The 17,947-nt window shown below is 59.5% G+C and overlaps 2 protein-coding genes across 14 annotated transcripts in view; one reads left to right on the top strand and one right to left on the bottom strand.

Moving 5' to 3' along the window:
- Positions 1–500: 500 nt before the first annotated feature.
- Positions 501–2,276, bottom strand: LOC139682711 (uncharacterized). 3 transcript variants are annotated; one of them, XM_071577233.1, is made up of 3 exons: positions 1,515–2,276; positions 1,358–1,394; positions 501–1,238 (listed from the first exon to the last, which is right to left on the bottom strand). In XM_071577233.1, the coding sequence occupies exons 1-3, from the start codon at positions 1,951–1,953 to the stop codon at positions 986–988; spliced, it is 729 nt and encodes a 242-aa protein (XP_071433334.1). In that variant the 5' UTR covers positions 1,954–2,276; the 3' UTR covers positions 501–985. The 3 variants fall into 3 exon arrangements, with proteins under 3 accessions (XP_071433334.1, XP_071433333.1, XP_071433332.1); XM_071577232.1 differs by having other exon boundaries at positions 1,358–2,276; XM_071577231.1 differs by having other exon boundaries at positions 1,378–2,276.
- UBTF (upstream binding transcription factor) overlaps positions 1,990–17,947 on the top strand; it is a 20,183-nt gene continuing 4,225 nt past the window's right edge. For 2 of the 11 annotated variants that reach the window (XM_071577228.1, XM_071577224.1), the window contains exons 1-20: positions 1,990–2,243; positions 2,372–2,846; positions 6,341–6,474; positions 9,368–9,543; positions 9,819–9,902; positions 10,946–11,101; positions 11,819–11,883; positions 12,431–12,551; positions 13,031–13,141; positions 13,433–13,566; positions 14,144–14,285; positions 14,542–14,583; positions 15,403–15,516; positions 15,686–15,841; positions 16,256–16,411; positions 16,629–16,739; positions 16,826–16,914; positions 17,076–17,265; positions 17,528–17,575; positions 17,806–17,874. In XM_071577228.1, coding sequence (XP_071433329.1) covers positions 6,417–6,474; positions 9,368–9,543; positions 9,819–9,902; positions 10,946–11,101; positions 11,819–11,883; positions 12,431–12,551; positions 13,031–13,141; positions 13,433–13,566; positions 14,144–14,285; positions 14,542–14,583; positions 15,403–15,516; positions 15,686–15,841; positions 16,256–16,411; positions 16,629–16,739; positions 16,826–16,914; positions 17,076–17,265; positions 17,528–17,575; positions 17,806–17,874 — 2,022 coding nt within the window. In that variant the 5' untranslated portion in view covers positions 1,990–2,243; positions 2,372–2,846; positions 6,341–6,416. Of the gene's footprint in view, positions 2,244–2,371; positions 2,847–3,179; positions 3,265–3,833; positions 3,985–4,017; positions 4,085–6,340; positions 6,475–9,367; positions 9,544–9,818; positions 9,903–10,945; positions 11,102–11,818; positions 11,884–12,430; positions 12,561–13,030; positions 13,142–13,432; positions 13,567–14,143; positions 14,286–14,541; positions 14,584–15,402; positions 15,517–15,685; positions 15,842–16,255; positions 16,412–16,628; positions 16,740–16,825; positions 16,915–17,075; positions 17,266–17,527; positions 17,576–17,805; positions 17,875–17,947 lie in introns of those variants that run through there. The other 9 variants (XM_071577226.1, XM_071577219.1, XM_071577220.1 and 6 more) reach the window with 8 other exon arrangements.

Here is a 17,947-nt window from a genome sequence, read left to right as displayed (position 1 = left end):
GTTGTCATGGTTTGTGCACAGCAAAAGTGAAGAACCAAACAAACTCCTCAAAATCTGCAGCTGCCCCTTCATACTGTGGCTTAATGCCCAAAAATTATTCACTGACATAAGTAACAGTGAATAAAAAATTCCGGTGTTTGGAAGTGAGGCTTGGGAAGGGCAAGGAGTGAGGGAGGGTGTTGGGATGCAGATCTGGGGGGGTCTCCACTCCCAGCCCACCTGCTGCAGGGTCTGTGGTTGATTCCCAGACTTCCAGTGTCCCTTCCCAGTGAGAAACACATTGTGGGGAGCAGGTCTGGAGCACACTGACACTCCAAAAAAGGCCCTTTGCTTTTAAAAAAAAAGTTAAAAAATTAAAAATGGCAATTTTCATGTGTTCGGCTGGATTGACTCTAAATACTTTTTTTGTTGTTTTTTTCTTTTGTGATTTTTCCCTCTTGCAAAGCAACAACAATTCCCACAATCTGGGGATCCAGCACAGCCCAGGCCCTTTTCCACACAGAACAAACACATGTATTTTTATTTTTAAACTCTCACAGGAGGGATTAACTGCCCTGTGCTGGTGCTGCTCAGCCTGGCTTGGCACAGCCCGGGGCAGGATGTGGCCGAGGATCTTGCTGTCTGGCTGTCCCTGTGTTTGGCTGATCCTTCCCTTTGGGATAAAGCCCAAATAAGCCACTTGCACAGCCAGGCACCACCCTCGCACCCCAAATCAGCTGGCTGGGGAGAGGAGGCAAATGCACACAGATTTAGGGATTATTTTTTTTCCATTTCCATAAAAACAAAAATCGAAATCCCCTGGATTTTGGCTGCCAGGGAGATGCCCGCAGCCCATGGAGCTGGGTGACCCCACATTCCCAGATCATCCTTCATCCCTGGGTGGGGGGTCCCCACCAGCTCTTGCTGCCTCCTGGCAAGTGCCTGCTGGAGCTGCCTGTGCCAGCCTGGCCGAGAGCAGGGAAATGGCCGGAGCTCTCAGGAGGACTCAGGCACAACCACGCGGTCTTGGAGCGGCCGTGGCATGCCGGGCAGATGGCCGGAGCTCTCCGGAGTGCGCGGGCGGCCGGGAATGCGCGGGCGGCTGGAGCGGCCGCGGCGTGACAGTGGCCGGCAGCGGGCAGATGGTCGGAGCTCTCCGGAGCACTCGGGCAACCGAGCGGCCTTGGAGCAGCCGTGGCATGCGGGCAGATGGACGGAGCTCTCCGGAGCGCGCTGGCAGCCGGGAATGTGCCGCTAGCCTGGAATAGCCACGGCAGGAGGTTGGCCTGTGGCTGTAGCACAGCCGGGATGGCAGATAAGGGTGGCCCAGCACCGTGGCAGCAGCTGGTACTGCCGGCGGGGCTGGGGTGGTCGGTACCGTGCTGGGGTGGCTGATACCATGGAGGCAGCTGGTCCTGTGGAAGAAGCAGCCGGTGCCATGGAAGCAGCCAGTCCCGTGGTGGTGGCTGGTGTGGCTGTACTGTGGGAACAGCCGGTACCGTGGGAACAGTCGGTACTACAGGAACAGCCAGTACCGTGGGAACAGCCGGTACCATGGAAGCAGCCGGTACTGTAGGAACAGCCGGTACCATGGAAGAGGCCGCGGTCCCCGCTACCGTAGGACTGACTGGTATTGCAGTGGCAGGCAATGCCATGGAGGCAGCCCGGCGTACCCAGTACATCGTGGCAGCAGCTGGGAGGCCAGGACTGTAGGGGTAGCCGGTACCGTGGAAGCCGCCGGTGACACGGAGGCAGCCGGCACCGGGTGATGGGCACCACGGGAGCAGCCGGCGCCCCGGAGGCAGCCCGGGGTACCCGGCAGCGTGGCGGCCGCCGGTAACGCGGAAGCAGCCCGGGATGGCCCGTAGCGTGCAGGCAGCCGGGATGGCCGGGAATGTGCAGGCGCTGCCCGGCCGGGATTGGCTGCGGGGAATGACGCCCAGCACAACAAAGGTGGAGTTGGAGAAATTCCATTAAAAAAAATTAAGAGAGAGACGAGAGGGAGAGAGAGAGAGGAGAGAAAGGGAGCGGAGGGAGGGAGGAGGGGAGGAAGCTGCCCCTCGCCCGCCCCGCCGGGCAGAGTCCCCCCCGCCGCCGTGTCCCGGGGCCGCGGGGCGGGCAGGAGCGCGGCCCCGCCGTGCCGTGGGGGGCTCCCCGCCCCCCCTCCGCTTCCCTCCCCCCCCCTTTATTTTTTTCCTCCTCTCTTTTTTTCTTTTTTATTATTTTTTCTTTATGCAAACGCCAGCCGCAGGATTGTTGCACATGTAAGGAGATTTTTTTTTAAATTTTTTTTTTCTTCCTCCCTTCCCCCCCCACCCCCCCAACGCCCCCCCTCCTTTCCCTCCTCTTCTCCTTCCTCCTCCTCCTCCTCCTCTTTTTCTTCTCACCACAGTGTTGCAAAAGCAAAGAGCAATAAAAAACCCGGCGGAAAGCGGCGGCGGGGCTGGCGGGGCTGGCGGGGAGATCCCGGCGGATCCCGGCCGCGCTCAGCCCGGCTGATTGGAAGAGCGAACGCAGCGCCATGGAGGCGGGGGAAAGCGCGATCGTCTCTGCGGGGACTGGAGCGCGTCCACGCCCGGGGCCAGCGCTGCAGAGCTGGCCGCCGTTCAACCGCCGCTCCCCCGCCCCGGCCCCGCCGAGCGAGCCCCGAGCCCCCGCCGCCCCCCAAAGCGGCGGCCCCGCCGGTACGTGCCCGCGCCGGGGGAGCCGCCGCCGCCGTGCCCCGCCGCGCCGCGCCGTGCCCGCCGCCCGGGCTCGCCATTCGCCGCCGCGCCGCTCCGCCGGCGGGGCTGGAGGAGGCGCTTTGTTCCTCCCCGGGCTCCCGCTGCCGCCGCCGCCGCCGCCACCGCCGCGCTCCTCCGGGCTCGGTAAGGCGCTCCGCCGCCGCTCCGCCGGGATCGGGGAGGGGGTCGCGCCCACCAGAGCGAATTTTTATATATATATATACACATATAGAGAGAGAAAGAAGAGAGGTTATTTTTTAATTTTTTTTAGAAGGGCTGGTTTCGCGCAGGCCCCGCGGGCAGGAAGCCGCCACCGCCGGGGCTCGCCCGCCTCGCCCGCCCGCGGGGGGCACCGCGCTGGGGCTCGGGGCGGGGGGCAGCGCCCGGCTCGGCGGCCCCGGTGTGCCCCCCCCTTCTCTCCCTCCTTTTTCCCTTCCCTTCCCTCTCCTCCTCCTCGCTCCCTCCCTCCTTCCCGCTCGCCTTCCCTCCCTCCTCCCCGGTGCCGCAGCTGGATTTCGGGGGCAGGCTTCCAGCGCTGCCCGCTTGTTTTTCCCCAGCCCGGGTGAGTCCCGCGCCGCGGCGGGAGCTGGCGCCGCGCTCCGCCGGTGCGTGCCGGGGCTCGGCCGACCCCCCCCCGCGCTCCATCCCCTTCTTACCCTCGCTTTATCCCCCCTTTATCCCCCTTTTTTCCTCTGCTTATTTTCTTTTTCTCTATATTTTTCCTCCTTTTTCTTTTTTCCGCCTTTCCCACCCTTTCCCTTCCTTTCTTCCCTCCGGACCGGGAGCGGGGCTCCAGCCCCCCGCTGGGTGGGTGGGTGTTTGCGGGCTCGAGGAGGGGTCGCGGAGAGAAAAGAGAGGGGTACGAAGGGGAGGAAAGGAAAGGAGAAACGAGGAAAAGGGAAAGCGAGGAGGGGGCGGCGGTGGGGAAAAAAAGAGAGGGAGGGGGGGAGGATCGGGTAGGAGCCGCTCCCCGGGGGTCGGTGCGGGGAGGTCGCGCTGCCCTCGCCCGGCTCGCTGCAGCTGCCCGGCCGCCCCCAGCCGGGCATCCCCGCCCCCCCTTCCCCCTCCTCCTCCTCCTCCTTCTTCTCCTTCTCCTTCTCCTTCTTCCCCCAGCGGCTCCGGCGGCGGGGTTGGGGCTGCGGCGGCTCGGTTAGAGCTCCCCCCCACACCCCCCCGCTCCATCCTCCTCCCTCCTTCTCTTCCACCACCACTACCACCACCACCACCGCCGCCACCACCATCTCCTCCTCCTCCTCCTCCTCCCCCTTAGCAGCCCGGAGAGGTGGGTTTGTCTCGGCTTTATAACCGCGGGTGGAGGGGAAGGAGCGGCGGGCGGAGGCGGGCGCAGCCCGGCCATTGTGTGCCGCGGCGGAGAGCGGCCGGTAACGATGGAGGGATGCGGGAGGGGATGCGGGGAAGCGGGGTGGGATGAAGCAGCGCATCGCATCGCATCGCTCCGGGGGGCCGGGGATGCGGAGAGGGGCCGGGGGAGCGCTCAGCGCTCCCCCGGCCCCTCTCCGCACCCCCGACCCCCCGAACTCGCCTTCTATTGTCTGCCCGGGTGTTGTTGGGGGGAAAAAAAAACAAAAAAAAAAAGGGAGGGGGGCTCAGCTCGCTGGCGCCCGGGTGGGAACCGGGGGCGGGGGAGGCGCCGCCGGGGCCGCCCGCGCTCGGTCCCACCCGGTTCCTGCTGCCTGGTGGAGGAGGAGACTGGAGCTGGCCGGCGGCGCAGGGCATGTGCGGGCTCCCCGCCTCCGCCCGCCGGCCCGGCCCCTTCCTCCCCCGCCTCCTCCTCCTCCTCCTTCTCCTCCTTCCCCCCTCCAGGCGCGGGATCCGGTTTTCCTCCCCCCTCCCTCCATCCATCCTCCATCCCACGCCCCGCGGGGGGATCCCGCACATCCCCCCCCCCCCCCGCATCCCACCCCCCGGGGATCCCTCTGCGCGCGCACGGCCCCGCCCCATCGTGATCCCATGGATCCCTCCTCCTGTCGCGATCCCGCCTTTCACAACCCCCCCCACCCCCCCATGTTCACCCCCCCCCCCGCCCCCGCTGTGGTCCCCCCGCTTCCCACCCCCGGACGATCCCTGATTTCGTATCCCCTGCCTTGATCCCACCCTGGGGAGATGCTTTTGCCAGCCCTTGGGGTGGGCTTAGATCCGCCCCCCCCCCCCCCCGGGGGTTGATTCAAGCCTGGGGCAATTCCTCCACCCACATCCCCTAAGGGTTCATCCAGCCCTGGGTGATCCCCAGTCCCACGCTGGTGGGATCCGTACCCCTCTCATCTCCCCCCAGGTGATCCCCAATCCTACCCCAAGATCTGGTGGGGTCTGTACCCTCCTCATCTCTCCCTGCTGATCCTCAATCCCACCCCAGGATCTGGTGGGGTCTGCATCCCCCCCATCTACTCCCAGGTGGTCCCACATCCATCCCTGGGTGATGCCCAGTCCCACACCGGGGTCATGTGGGGTCTGCATCCCCCATATCCACCGCTGGGTGATCCCCAATCCCACCCCAGAACTGACCTCCCTCAGTGTTCCCAGATTGATCCCCCCCAGGGTCTGATCTGACCCCCACAGGGATCCTCCACCTCCCCAAGCCTGGTGGGCCCTGCACCTCCCAGGGCGATCCCAGATTTCCCTTCCCAGGGTGATCCCAGATTTCCCCTCCCGGGAGCTGATTCCCCCCCAGGCACAGGGCCTGGTTCCCCCCGGGAGCCCCTGGGTCCCCCGTCCCCGTGGGATCCCTCCACAGGCCTGGATTCCTGCTGGGATCCTTCCCGGTTCCCCCCAGGCCTGCGGCCTGTCCCGCGGGAGGCCCTGAGGCCTGGTCTGCCCTCTGGGAATTCCTCACTTGGATTGCTCCCGATGGGGATCCCCCCGGGCTGCCATCCTGCCCCCTCTCTATGCTTTGGGGTCTGCCCACTGAGGCCTTTCACCTGCTCCCCTCCCTTCCCTGGGTAATCCTTCCCCATGGAGCCAGAAGATTCTTCCCAAGGGGATCTGAGGGGATCCTTCCCTGAGAGTCCCTCCATTGAAACACCTCCAAGCCTCCCAGAGCTCCCCCAATCCCGCCCCAACTCCCTTGGATCTGGGGGACCTCTGAGCGTGCCCCCCCCTCCAGGGAGGATTTTATTGGATCTTTGGTGACCCTTCCTTTGAAACCTCCATTTTGTGGGGGGATTGAACCCCCTTGGCGGATCCCTTGGAGTCTTCTTGGCTCAGAACCCCTGACCCCTTCTCCCCTGGGATCTGTGGAGATCCCCCACAGATCCTGTCCCCCCACCTTAGGGACACCCCCCTGGACCCTTCTCCCCTGGGATCTGTGCGGATCCCCCACAGATCCTGTCCCCCCACCTTGGGGACACCCCCCTGGACCCTTCTCCCCTGCCCACACCCCCCTTTTCTCATCCCCCCACCATTCAGGATCCCCTCTCCTGGATCTCTGGGATCCTGCGCCCCCTCTTTATCTCCCCCAAACCTCACAGGGATGCATGGGGAGGATCCCAGCACCTCATTCATTTGGGATTGGGGGGATGGATGGATGGATGCCTGGGTCAGGTCCCCCCTGCTCCCCATCAGGAGTTGGGGGCCCCCCTGTTGTGAAGTGGGTGCCTAACAGGGTCTCCTTTTCCTTGCAGAGCCGAGCAGGAGTGATTTGGGGAAGTGGGCGAGGAGGGAGCCGGCGGGACTGTGCTGGGCACAGGCGGGTGGAGGATGAACGGCGAAGCCGAGTGCCCTGCAGACCTGGAAATGACAGCTCCCAAAAACCAAGGTGAGCCCCCTGAGCACACCAGTGCTCCCGAGGGAATATCACTGCCATGTTTAATCATAAAAAACCTTGGGCACCCCTTTTCTCTGAGGGATGAAGGAGAGGAGGAGGGATGGAGGATCTGTGATCCCAACTGCCAGCGGATCAGGGCTGGGGGGGATCTGCCTCTCCCAATCCTGCTCTGCCACCGGGAGCACACGGATACACACTCCAATGCACTGGCAGCCTCTTGGCATTGGGATGCTCTTTTGGGGCACCAGAGTTTTGGGGAGGTTGGGAAAGGCAGTGGGCTGGCACAGAGGTGCTGCCTTCCCCCCTCACATCTGGGCTGCATTAAAGCCGAGCCATTACCTTGGGCCTCCGGCTTCCAGACCCTGGGATGACATCAGAGCTTCAGCTTTTATTGGAAAAGGGGCAGGAAAACAAGGGAAAAAAGAAGGATGTTTATTTAGGGCAGCTTGCAGAGTTCTGCCACCTCCCCCCCGCAAAGACTCCCTGTGTCCCCCAAGCCCCAGAGTGGGGTCCAGCCCTTCTCTCCTGCCGGGTCCCCCGATTTTCCTCCCTTGCTGCAGTCGGGTTGTTGCCTCGAGCGAACCCGGCCAGAGCACGTGTCCTTCTCCGGGACTTTAGATGGATTTAATTACACCGGGGCAGCTTTCCTAATATAGACCCGGCCCGGCCGGTGCCAGGAGAGCCGGGATAAATCGGTCCCAGGGCACAGACAACCCCATTCATCCTGGTGGGTGAACTCTGCAATTCCAGTGTTTTTCAGCAAACCCCAGCCTTAGGGAGAGGGAACAGAGGGGTGGGGAACTGAAGATGGGGTCCTTGTCCCCACTCTGGTGCCAGTGAGGATTTTGGGATGTTTTCCATTGTTTTTTATGTATTCCCGTGGGATGTGGTTATTCCGGCTGTCTGCCAGTGAGGGGTTCATGCAGGGCCAAAGGTCTCTGGGTGTTTCTGCACTGGAGGGGGAAATTGAGGCATAGGGCTTGATGGCAGCAGGTTTGGAGGGGTCTTGTCCCCTTTTTCCTCCCCTCTGGATTTTTGTGGCTGTGCTGCTTTTGGTAATTTTCCTCATCTCTGCAAGTAAAGTCACCACCAGCTTCCCAGCCTCGTTCTGCTTCATTGGTCCTTGCCTGGAGGGAACTGGAAAATAGATGGGAAAAACAGGAAGACAGAATTTGGGGCTGCGTGGGTGCCCCAATTCCGATTCCCTGCTTGGAACTGTGGGAGATGGGGGTTTCCCATCTCTTTTCCCTCTTCATGATGTTTTGGGATGAAGCCAGGAACATGGAGACACATCCCAAGCCACTGGGCTCCCAGCATTTCAGGGGGCTTTTTCCATCTTCCCCCTCCAGTTAATCCTGATGAGGTCACTACAGGGACCAGCCAGATCCCAAACTGTTCCCTGCCTTGACCCCCTCACAATCTGGCAGGTCCAGGAGGGGAAATGAGATGGGGGACCACGGGGGAGTTGCCCTTCACCAGAGTCCTGCAAGGACAGGATGTGGAGGTGTTTTTCCTGCATATGGAGTCTGAGTGGAGGGAGAGCTGCAGCTGGAGAAATGTCTGCAGCTGGGTATTTCTGGGAGCTTGGTTTCATTCCTGAGGATGGAAGGAGAGGTGCTCCACTCAAATCCATGACCTGGTGTGCTGTCCCTGTCTCTTTGGGATGCTCTGTGTCCTACTGTCCTTATCTTGCCAGGGTGCTCCATGTCCTGTAGGCAGCTCCAAATCTCCCAGTCTTCCCTTGGTACTGAGGTGGAGCAGGGAATGCCAGTCCCACTCCATGGGAGTCCCAGAGCTTGAGTGCCCATCCTGGGATGAGACAGCCAGGGCTGTGTGGGCAAGTGGCTTGAAGCTCTGCTCCTCCCCCAGCCCATCCACAGGGACCTTTTCTTCCATTCCCAGGGTTGCTGCATTCCCAGAGCCACCCATGTTTGCAGAGCACCCGGGGCTGTGCTTCCCAGCTGGCATGGAATCTCAGAGCAGAGAGGAATTCCCCTGGCAAGGAAGCAGCCCCAAGGTTGGGGCTGCCTGAGGCATTCAGGGCTGGGATATCCTGCCTGCTGCCTGCCCCAGCACGGTGCTACTTCATGTCCTGGCCTCACAGCTGCTCCAGGCTCTACAGCTTTGCCATGTGCCCATCCTGTCATCACACCGGCTTGTCCCTCTGGGAGCTGGGGATGCTCTTTCTGGCAGTTTAGGGGATGTTGGGGTGACATAACCATCATGCCTGTGCTCTCAGGGATGCCCCTGTGAGACAGGGGGGCTGTGCTGGGATCTGCCCCCCTCAGTTTGTGGTGTGGGAGCTTTGACCTTGGCAGAGGTCACCATGGAACTGGGCCCAGGTGATGACAAAGCTCTCTGAGGTGCAGGAAAAGCAATGCTGGGGTTTTCCCATTGCTCCAGACCCATCTTTTCCACTTAGAAAGTGGGTTTCCCTGTTTCCTCCTTGGCTGGAGAGCTCATTGCTCCCATCTCACTCCGCGGGGCGTAGGAAATAGCCCTCTGCTCCCGTGCAGCAGAGCCATCCCTTATCTGATGGTTTTCTGGGATGAGCAAGTCTCTCTGGTTTGCACTGAGTGGAATTTCTAGCTTTGCCTGGATTGTTTTGGCCCATAGAAAGTTGCTTGAGGGTGATGGAAACAGCCACGTCCCTTTGATCTTTAATCTCGAGAGGCAGCATGTGGAGATTACGTGTCCTGGCGTGCGGTCCACAGCGGAATGCCGGGAGCTGTAGTCCTGGAATCCTGCTGGGAAGGGAAGGGAAGGGAAGGGAAGGGAAGGGAAGGGAAGGGAAGGGAAGGGAAGGGAAGGGAAGGGAAGGGAAGGGAAGGAAGGGGATCTGCCTGCTCCTGGCTGCTGCTGATCCTGTCTCTCTGCTGCTCAGACCGCTGGTCACAGGAGGACATGCTGACCCTCCTGGAGTGCATGAAGAATAACCTGCCCTCCAACGACGGAAGCAAGTTCAAAACCACCGAGTCCCACCTGGACTGGGAGAAAGTGGCTTTCAAGGACTTTTCAGGGGAGATGTGCAAAATGAAGTGGATGGAGATCTCTAACGAGGTAACTGACACCACGTGGGGCTCTGAGTGGATTTTGTGACAGGGGGTGGGTGTCCTGGTGACACCCCAGGGCTGTTGGGAATTGTTCAGGTTCAGTTCCCAGAGCCCTCGGCTGTTGGTGCCAAAACCATCCCACTGCCATCAGCGTTGTAACTCCTTTGGAGGGGCTGGGATGGGTTGTTTTTGGGGTGGCATTACAAAACCCAGTGGGTTTCTGCCATGCCAAGGATGTACCCTGTCCCCCATTCACATCTGCATCCCTTCATTCCTGCACAGGTGAGGAAGTTCCGGACCCTCACAGAGCTCATTATGGATGCTGAAGAGCACGTGAAGAATCCTTACAAGGGCAAAAAGCTCAAGGTATTAGGCAGGAATCAGGCTCAGTCCCTAAAGGGTGATCTCCCTTTCCCTGGGACAGGGGCCTGTCACCCCTGTGGCACCTCAGATGTGTGTGGCTCTGCCACTGGAGCCCCTGCAGGCACCTCACTGCCCATAATCCCGGCGTCCGGCTGCCCAAGGCTCCAGAGGCCGCGGCCGCTGGGCCAGGGCCAAGTGCTGGGTACATTTAATATGGCTGGCTGTATTCTGGCAGCCTGCATCCAAGTTTAGCTCCAGGGGGACCGGGAAGCTGTCGTCCTATTCCTGGCCCGCCGGGTCGGGAGGGGTGGTGCTCTCAACCAAGTGGCCCCAGGGCAGCTGATGCTCTGTCCCTGGGAGCTGAGTCCCATCTGCTTCTCCTGCCTCACTTTGCCCTCTCACTCTGGATGGCTGGAGGCTGCTCCTGGGATTCCCAGCCCTGGGATACTGTAGTTCCTTGGGGAGCACTTGTTCCCAGTGTTTTCCCCTTCCTGTGTCAGGGAGCTGGATTGCCAGCAGGGCTGGATGGAGGCAGGTCTCACCAGTACCAGGGAAGCTGGTATGTTTGGCTGTTCCCTGGCTCCATGCTCAGTGTCCATTCTGCTGTCTCCCCAGAAACACCCTGACTTCCCCAAGAAGCCCCTGACTCCCTATTTCTGCTTCTTCATGGAAGTTGCCATCTTATTCCTGGTGCACCAGCTCAGGAGGGATGATGTTTTCCCCTGGGTGGTCCAGGGCAGCCAAATGCTCCATCTCTAGGAGTTGGGTCCCATCCCCTCCTCCTGCCTCAGTTTCCCCTCTCACTTTGTGCTGACAGTTCAGGATGGCTGAGGGCTTCTCCCGAGATTCCCAGCCCTGAGATACTGTAGATCCTGGGAGAGCCCTTGTTCCCAGTGTTTTCCCCCTCCTGGCCTGTCATTGCTGTCTCAGGGAGCAAGGCTGGATGGAGGCAGGTGCCCCCAGTACTGGGGGAGCCAGTGGGTTTGGCTGTGCCCTCCATGGTGCCACTGGCCTCATGCTCAGTGTCCACTCTGCTGTCTCCCCAGAAACACCCCGACTTCCCCAAGAAGCCCCTGACTCCCTATTTCCGCTTCTTCATGGAGAAGCGGGCCAAGTATGCCAAGCTCCACCCTGAAATGAGCAACCTGGATCTCACCAAGATCCTGTCCAAGAAATACAAGGAGCTTCCCGAGAAGAAAAAGGTATTGCTGGGGGGGAGGCAGCAAACCCCTTCCCACTCCGTGCTGGGCTCTGCCCAGCTCTCCCAGTAAAACCAGCAGAGCCCAACCTGTGCCTTGTGAGGGCTTAAGCTGGCTCTCGATGGGAGAAGCCAGGTGTTTGTTTATTCCTGTCAGACCTGTAAGACTTCCTTGGCTTTTCCTGTCCTGGTTCCCAGGATGTGTGGGGTGGAGGCTGGCTGGGTCTGTCCGTTGGTCCGTCTTTTCCCGACGGACCTGGATGGTGGCTTTGCTCTTGGGTGGAGGATCTGTGTTTAAGGCTGGGGTTAAGTCACACACCCCTCTGTGCCACCCTGTCTGACCAAGGGACAGAGAGACAGGCTCTGGGAGATGTTGGAAGCAGAGTTCTTTCCATCCAGAGGTGCCAGAGCCTGGGCAAATCTTTTGGGGGCCCAAATTCTCATTGTGGGGTGTTCAGGAAAAGTGCAAGGCACAAAATCCTGCTGTGCCCTTTTTTCCCAGGGCTTCTGGGATGCAGGAAGAGGGGAACTACCCTTCTGAATCCCTGGGCAGGCTGGAAACCGTCCACTGGGAGCTGCAGGATCATTCTTTGGGCTGGAGAGCCCTTGAGGCCCTTTAGGGGTGGTGGGATGCCCAGCCAGGTCAACAGAGATGTATCTTCCTGCCCATTCCCCCGTGCTGACATCCCTCTCCACCTGCCTGGTGGCTTTGTGTCCCCAGATGAAATACATCCAGGACTTCCAGCGAGAGAAACAGGAATTTGAGAGGAACCTGGCGAGGTTCAGGTGAGCAGGCAGCCCACTCCCCCCATTTCCCTTGTCCCCTTCAGGCAGATCAGGCTCCCTTCCTTGCATGTAGCTCATGGAGGAAGCACTGATAGGAACTTTGGCTTGAAGGAAAGAGGGAATGCAAAAAAAAAAGAGCAAGGAAAAGGTGTCTGAGGGCATCCTTCTGGCTGGGAGAGCAGGGATGAGGTGGGAGACAGCAGCCCTGCCACCAGCACTAATAAAAGCTGAAGCTACCAACCTGGTCTTCCAGATTCTTCCCTTTTAACTTGGTGGCTGTGATCCAAGTGGATCCTGGTGTTCCCTGCTGCTGCTCCAGGGATGCAGCTGAGCCTGGGGATGCCCATAGCTGATGTTCCTCAAGGAGGGGAAGACTCAAATCTCAGCTAAACCCCTCCTGCGCTTTTTGGGGACCCCCAGAACCTGAGCCTGTGGAGGCTCAGCCCTGCAGTGATAGTCACCCCTTAGCAGGCAGGTTTAGGAGTGCTCTCCTTCCCCTTGCCACCTCCATAACACTCACCCTTCCCCACCTTCCTGCCTGGTAAAGGGAAGACCACCCAGATCTCATCCAGAACGCCAAGAAATCCGACGTCCCTGAAAAACCCAAGACCCCCCAGCAGCTGTGGTACAACCACGAGAAGAAGATCTACTTGAAAGTGCGTCCAGATGTGAGTACGGTGGGTGGGAGTGAGTGAGAGTGTGAGTGTTGGGGGGTCCTGGACCCGCTGCTGGGGGAGAGGAGGGGGAAGGGAGAGAAGCATTTTAGAAGGGGATGGGCTAGAGGACACCACAGGAAGCTCCCAACAGCATGGATGGAGGTAAGAAGGGGCTCTGCACATCTGGAAGAGGCTTGGGGATGTTAAGGCATCAATACAGCCCCCAGTTTTTGCCAGGAAGGGGTGACCACAGCCTGAGTCAGGGCAGGAAGGAATTCCAGCACAAACATTCACCTCTGGCCATGCCCCCCACTCCCACGCACCCCCTTCCCTGGCTGTGAGCTCGGCTCGCAGCCACCCCACGGCCCCATGTCGGGCGCCGTCAGGGCCCACCAGGCCATGCTATTTTTTGCCATTTTTTAATATTTTTTTACTCCTCTTTTTTATTGGATTTTACCCCTCTGCCCTCACCTCTGGCTTTGGGTTTTCAGGCCACCACGAAGGAGGTGAAAGAGTCGCTGGGCAAGCAGTGGTCTCAACTCTCGGATAAAAAGAGGCTGAAATGGATTCATAAGGCCCTGGAACAGCGAAAGGAGTACGAGGTAGGGAGCAGCCTCACCCTGTCCCCTCCACACTTGTCCCAGCATTCACTCCGAGCCGCTCTGCTTCCTGGCCACACACAGCCAGCCTCTCCCGATAGCCAGCGTGGGAATTCAGGCAGGTCCCGGCAGGTCCTTAGTGAGTCTGAGCCCTGCCTTCTCCAGCCATGTGCGAGGAAGGGAGCAGCATCCCTGGGGAGAGGATTAGGGCGATGGTTGGCTTCTCTCTCCTCCTCCTCCGGCCCCGGGCAGGCGGGGATGGCAGCCCCTCTGACCGCTGTGCATCCTCCTCAGGAGATCATGCGGGACTACATCCAGAAGCACCCGGAGCTGAACATCAGTGAGGAGGGAATCACCCGCTCCACCCTCACCAAGGCCGAGCGGCAGCTCAAGGACAAGTTCGACGGACGACCCACAAAGCCACCTCCGTGAGTCCTGTCCCTCTCCAAGCCGTGGGATCCGGCTCTGTGCTGGCTCAGGCAGGCACTGGTTCTTGCTGATGAGGAAAATGGGACTCTGCCTGGCTTGGCAAGACCAAATCCATTTCTGGGACCACAGCCATGTGATGTTTAGATGGGATTTCAGGATAAATTTCTTCATGGAGAGGATAGTCAGGCATGGGAACAGGCTGCCCAGGGCATTGGTTGAGTCACCGTCCCTGGAAGTGTTCAAATAATGTGGATGTGGCACTTGTGGACATGGTTTAGTGGTGGGCTTGGCAGTGTTAGTTAATGATTGGCATCAGTGATCTTAGAGGGCTTTTCCAGCCTTAATTGTTCTGTGATGACCCCATTAAACCAATCATAATACGTAGATTAAATACACATTTGAGGAGAATCTGAGTAAGGTTTATGATGATGCTCTGGAATAGGTGGTGATCCAACCTGGGCCTGCCTAACAGTCTAAACTTCCTTTCCTGGCACAACCCTGCTAGGGGGTCGTGGGGGCTTCAGCTCTGCAGTGGCAGGTTGTCCCTAACACTGGATCCCTCCATGGGTTTTTCAGGAATAGCTACTCCCTGTACTGTGCAGAGCTGATGGCCAACATGAAAGACGTGCCCAGCACCGAGCGGATGGTGCTGTGCAGCCAGCAGTGGAAGCTGCTCTCCCAGAAGGAAAAGGATGCCTACCACAAAAAGTGTGACCAGGTGGGTGGCTGAGGACAGACAGGTGCGGAGGGAGCAGTAGGATGGGAGTGAGCCCTTCAGCCTTCCTCAGTCCCTGTTCTTGTCTGCACCACCGATTGCCCCTGAGGTCCTTGGTCACCTCCTTTGATCCTGTCTCCCGGTCTGTGTGTGGGTCTGGTGGAGGATGATGTTCCCAGGGGACTGAGGCTGGGTTGGGGGCTGCAGGAGGCAAGGATGGGATGAAAGATCTCTCTGTAACCACATGTCTCCCCTCCAGAAAAAGAAAGACTACGAGATTGAGCTGCTCCGCTTCCTGGAGGTGAGTGACATGGGGATGGTTGGCCATCAGGTGCTGGAGATCCCAAATCTGGGAGTGGGGAGAACCTTGCCCAGGGCCTATGATGGGTCAAATTGGGGGCTGCCCTCTGCTCCCCCAAAAAGTGGCCGGACCCAGATATTTGCACATAGTCTTGATCTTCCACTGTCCTAGTACTCAACGCAGTGTCTTCCAGTTGGGCACTGGGAGGTGAGCAGAGGGCTGGAGCTGGAGGAGTGGGTGCTGTGCTCCGAGTCAGGAGGGGAACTGGGGTGAGCAAAGGGCTGGAGCTGGAGGAGTGGGTGCTGTGCTCCGAGTCAGGAGGGGAACTGGGGTGAGCAAAGGGCTGGAGCTGGAGGAGAAGGGTGCTCAGTGGCTGTGGCTGCAAAGCCTCTCACTTCCTTCCCTCGCTGGAGTGTAGGCGGGGGAGCCACACCGGGGCCACCCGAACATCGTCCCATCCTCTGGGCGGATGTGACACGGCCCCAGCTGTGGCTGCAGGGGCAGGGGGTGGAAAACCCAGGGGTGTGCCCAAATCCGGGCACCTGCCCTACTCCTTTCACCAAGAAACAGCCCATGAGGCTGAGCCAGGAAGGGCACAGAGCTGAGGCAGAGGGAGATTGGGTGGTGAGGGGTTGACAGCATGGGCAGCCGCAGCCTGTACACATGCAGTGCCAGTTGCTGGTCCTGACTGGGGTGGGGTTTGGATCAGGACACCTGAGTGCATTAATTCCCCTTCCCCAGTGTCCCTATTCCCTGATTGCCTCAAAGCCTTGTTAGCGTTGGGTTGTCTAATGATGTCCCTCCTCTTGTGCCACCCAGAGCCTGCCCGAGGAGGAGCAGCAGCGGGTGTTGGGAGAGGAGAAGATGCTGGGCGGCAACCGGAAAGGGGCGACGAGTCCTGCATCCAAAAAATCCTCACCAGAGACCGGCAAGGTGGGAGCAGCACTGGGAGAGATGGAGCAGCACTGGGAGGGATGGAGCAGCATGTGCCCAATGTGTGGGATGGGGTTGTGGCATCTAAATGGGCTTTGAGGGCTTCATGCTGGGTTCTCTGGTCCCTCCATGGGCTCTCCCACCTCACGGCCATGTGTCCCACCCTCAGGCCGGCACAGAGAAGCCCAAACGGCCCATCTCTGCCATGTTCATCTTCTCGGAGGAGAAGCGGAAGCAGCTGCAGGAGGAGCGGCCGGAGCTGTCGGAGAGCGAGCTGACCCGGCTCCTGGCCCGCATGTGGAATGATCTCTCTGAGAAGAAGAAGGTTGGTACCTTGACTCCTCCTCCATCATCATCTCCACTGCTCCCTTGGGCATCTCTGGCAGTCCAGGATCCTGTCCTTGTCCTGCTCCAAGGGGTGCAATTATCTCCCAGAGCATCACAGCATCACGCATCACCAACGGGCACTGCCAGCTGTGCCTGCTCCCTCTCATCACCTGGAGGGTCAAAACCCACCAGCTTAAGAAACCTTAGAGGGTCCTTGAACCTCAATTTTTAGGGCTTGGTTATTTTCCCCATGGGGGAGAATCCAGAGACAGTGTTGGGCATGATAGGGGCTGTTGGTGCTGCTGTGGGAATAGTGCTGGGGGGAGCTGCAGCATCTTCCTGGTGTTTGGGGGCTGTGCCACCCTCACCCCCTGCCATGCCCCCCTTCACCCCACTGTGCCCCCCTGCCCAGGCCAAGTACAAAGCACGGGAGGCAGCAATGAAGGCGCAGTCAGAGAAGAAACACGGCTCAGATAAAGAGGAGCGTGGGAAGCTGCCCGAGTCCCCTAAAACAGCTGAGGAGATTTGGCAACAGAGCGTCATTGGGGACTATCTGGCTCGTTTTAAGGTGAGGAGTGGGCTGGGAAAGTAGCTGAAAGTGGGATCATCACTCCCACCAGCAGGAATTCCTGTGTACCTTCTCCCTGGCTTTTAAACCTGAGTTTGGGTTGGGAGCCATGGGGAAGATGGGGGTGATGGGGTGGAGCAGGTGCCCCAGCAGTAGCACTCCAGTGTCCTGGGCATTTTGGGTGCATCTAATGCATCGTGGTGGTTCTGTGGCACAGAATGACCGGGGCAAAGCGCTGAAGGCCATGGAGGCCACTTGGAACAACATGGAGAAGAAGGAGAAGCTGATGTGGATCAAGAAGGCGGCGGAGGATCAGAAGCGATACGAGGTGGGTCCCTGCTCTGTCCTGCCCCTCACTGTTTCCTGCAGCCAGCACTGCCCCTCTCCCTGACTCCTCTCTCTCCTCTGCCTCAGAGGGAGCTGAGTGAGATGCGGGCCCCTCCGTGCTCCACCAACTCCACCAAGAAAATGAAATTCCAGGGAGAGCCAAAGAAACCCCCAATGTGAGTACCTGGGGTCCAAAAAGCAGGATCTGGCTGGGCTGGTGGAACTAGCCTGGAGCAGCTGCAAGAGGAAGGAGGCTGGGCTGGATGGACAGGGGTTATGGACACCTGTCTGTGCACACACACCATCCCAATGCAGTCCCTGCATTCACCCCATGTAGGAATGGTTACCAGAAGTTCTCCCAGGAGCTGCTGTCCAATGGGGAGCTGAACCACCTCCCGCTGAAGGAGAGGATGGTGGAGATTGGCAGCCGCTGGCAGCGCATCTCCCAGGGCCAGAAGGACCACTACAAAAAACTGGCAGAGGAGCAGCAGAAACAGTACAAGGTGCACCTCGACATCTGGCTTAAGGTGGGTGCTGGGCTTGACGCCTGGTGTGAGGGCTCTGGGATTTTGGGGGGATGATAGTTGGGGATGATACTTGGTGTGGTCTCTGCTCAAATCTTTTCTCCGGGAACTACCATTTCCAGACCCTTTTTTGACATTTTGTTACTTGAAAGGGTAAAAATGTATATATATGAAGAGGGTGTGCCCTGTGCTACAGCCCTTCCCTGCTCCATCCCCCATTCCATTCCGGGCCTGCCCATCCCTCACTGTCTCCCTGTCCCCACAGAGCCTCTCGCCCCAGGAGCGGGCTGCCTACAAGGAACACATTTCCAATGTGAGTATCTGTGTGGCACTTCTGGGGGTGTCCTGGGGGTTTGGGGGTGTCCCAGGGCTTGGGGCAAGGCTGGGGTCAACCCCGGATGAGGTTTGGATGTACCACACTCCAGCCTCCAAGAGGGACTCACCCCTGTGGCAGCTCAGCAGTGGGATTTTCTCTGGGCTGGGCACTGAGAAGGAGCAGAGCTTGAGCCCTAAATGGTTTTGTTTTGTCCCCCCTCCCCACAGAAACGCAAAAGCATAGGGAAGATCCGGGGTCCCAACCCCAAGATGAAGCCAACAATGCAGTCAAAGTCGGTGAGTCACAACAGCCACACTGGGACACAGAGACCTCCCTCTGTGGGGAGGGTGTCTGGGGGGACCCACATGT

The sequence above is a fragment of the Pithys albifrons genome, chromosome 25 (genome assembly GCF_047495875.1).
Source record: "Pithys albifrons albifrons isolate INPA30051 chromosome 25, PitAlb_v1, whole genome shotgun sequence".
Lineage (NCBI taxonomy): Eukaryota > Metazoa > Chordata > Aves > Passeriformes > Thamnophilidae > Pithys > Pithys albifrons.
Note: the sequence above shows the minus strand (reverse complement) of the source record. Positions and strands in the feature narration are given on the sequence as shown.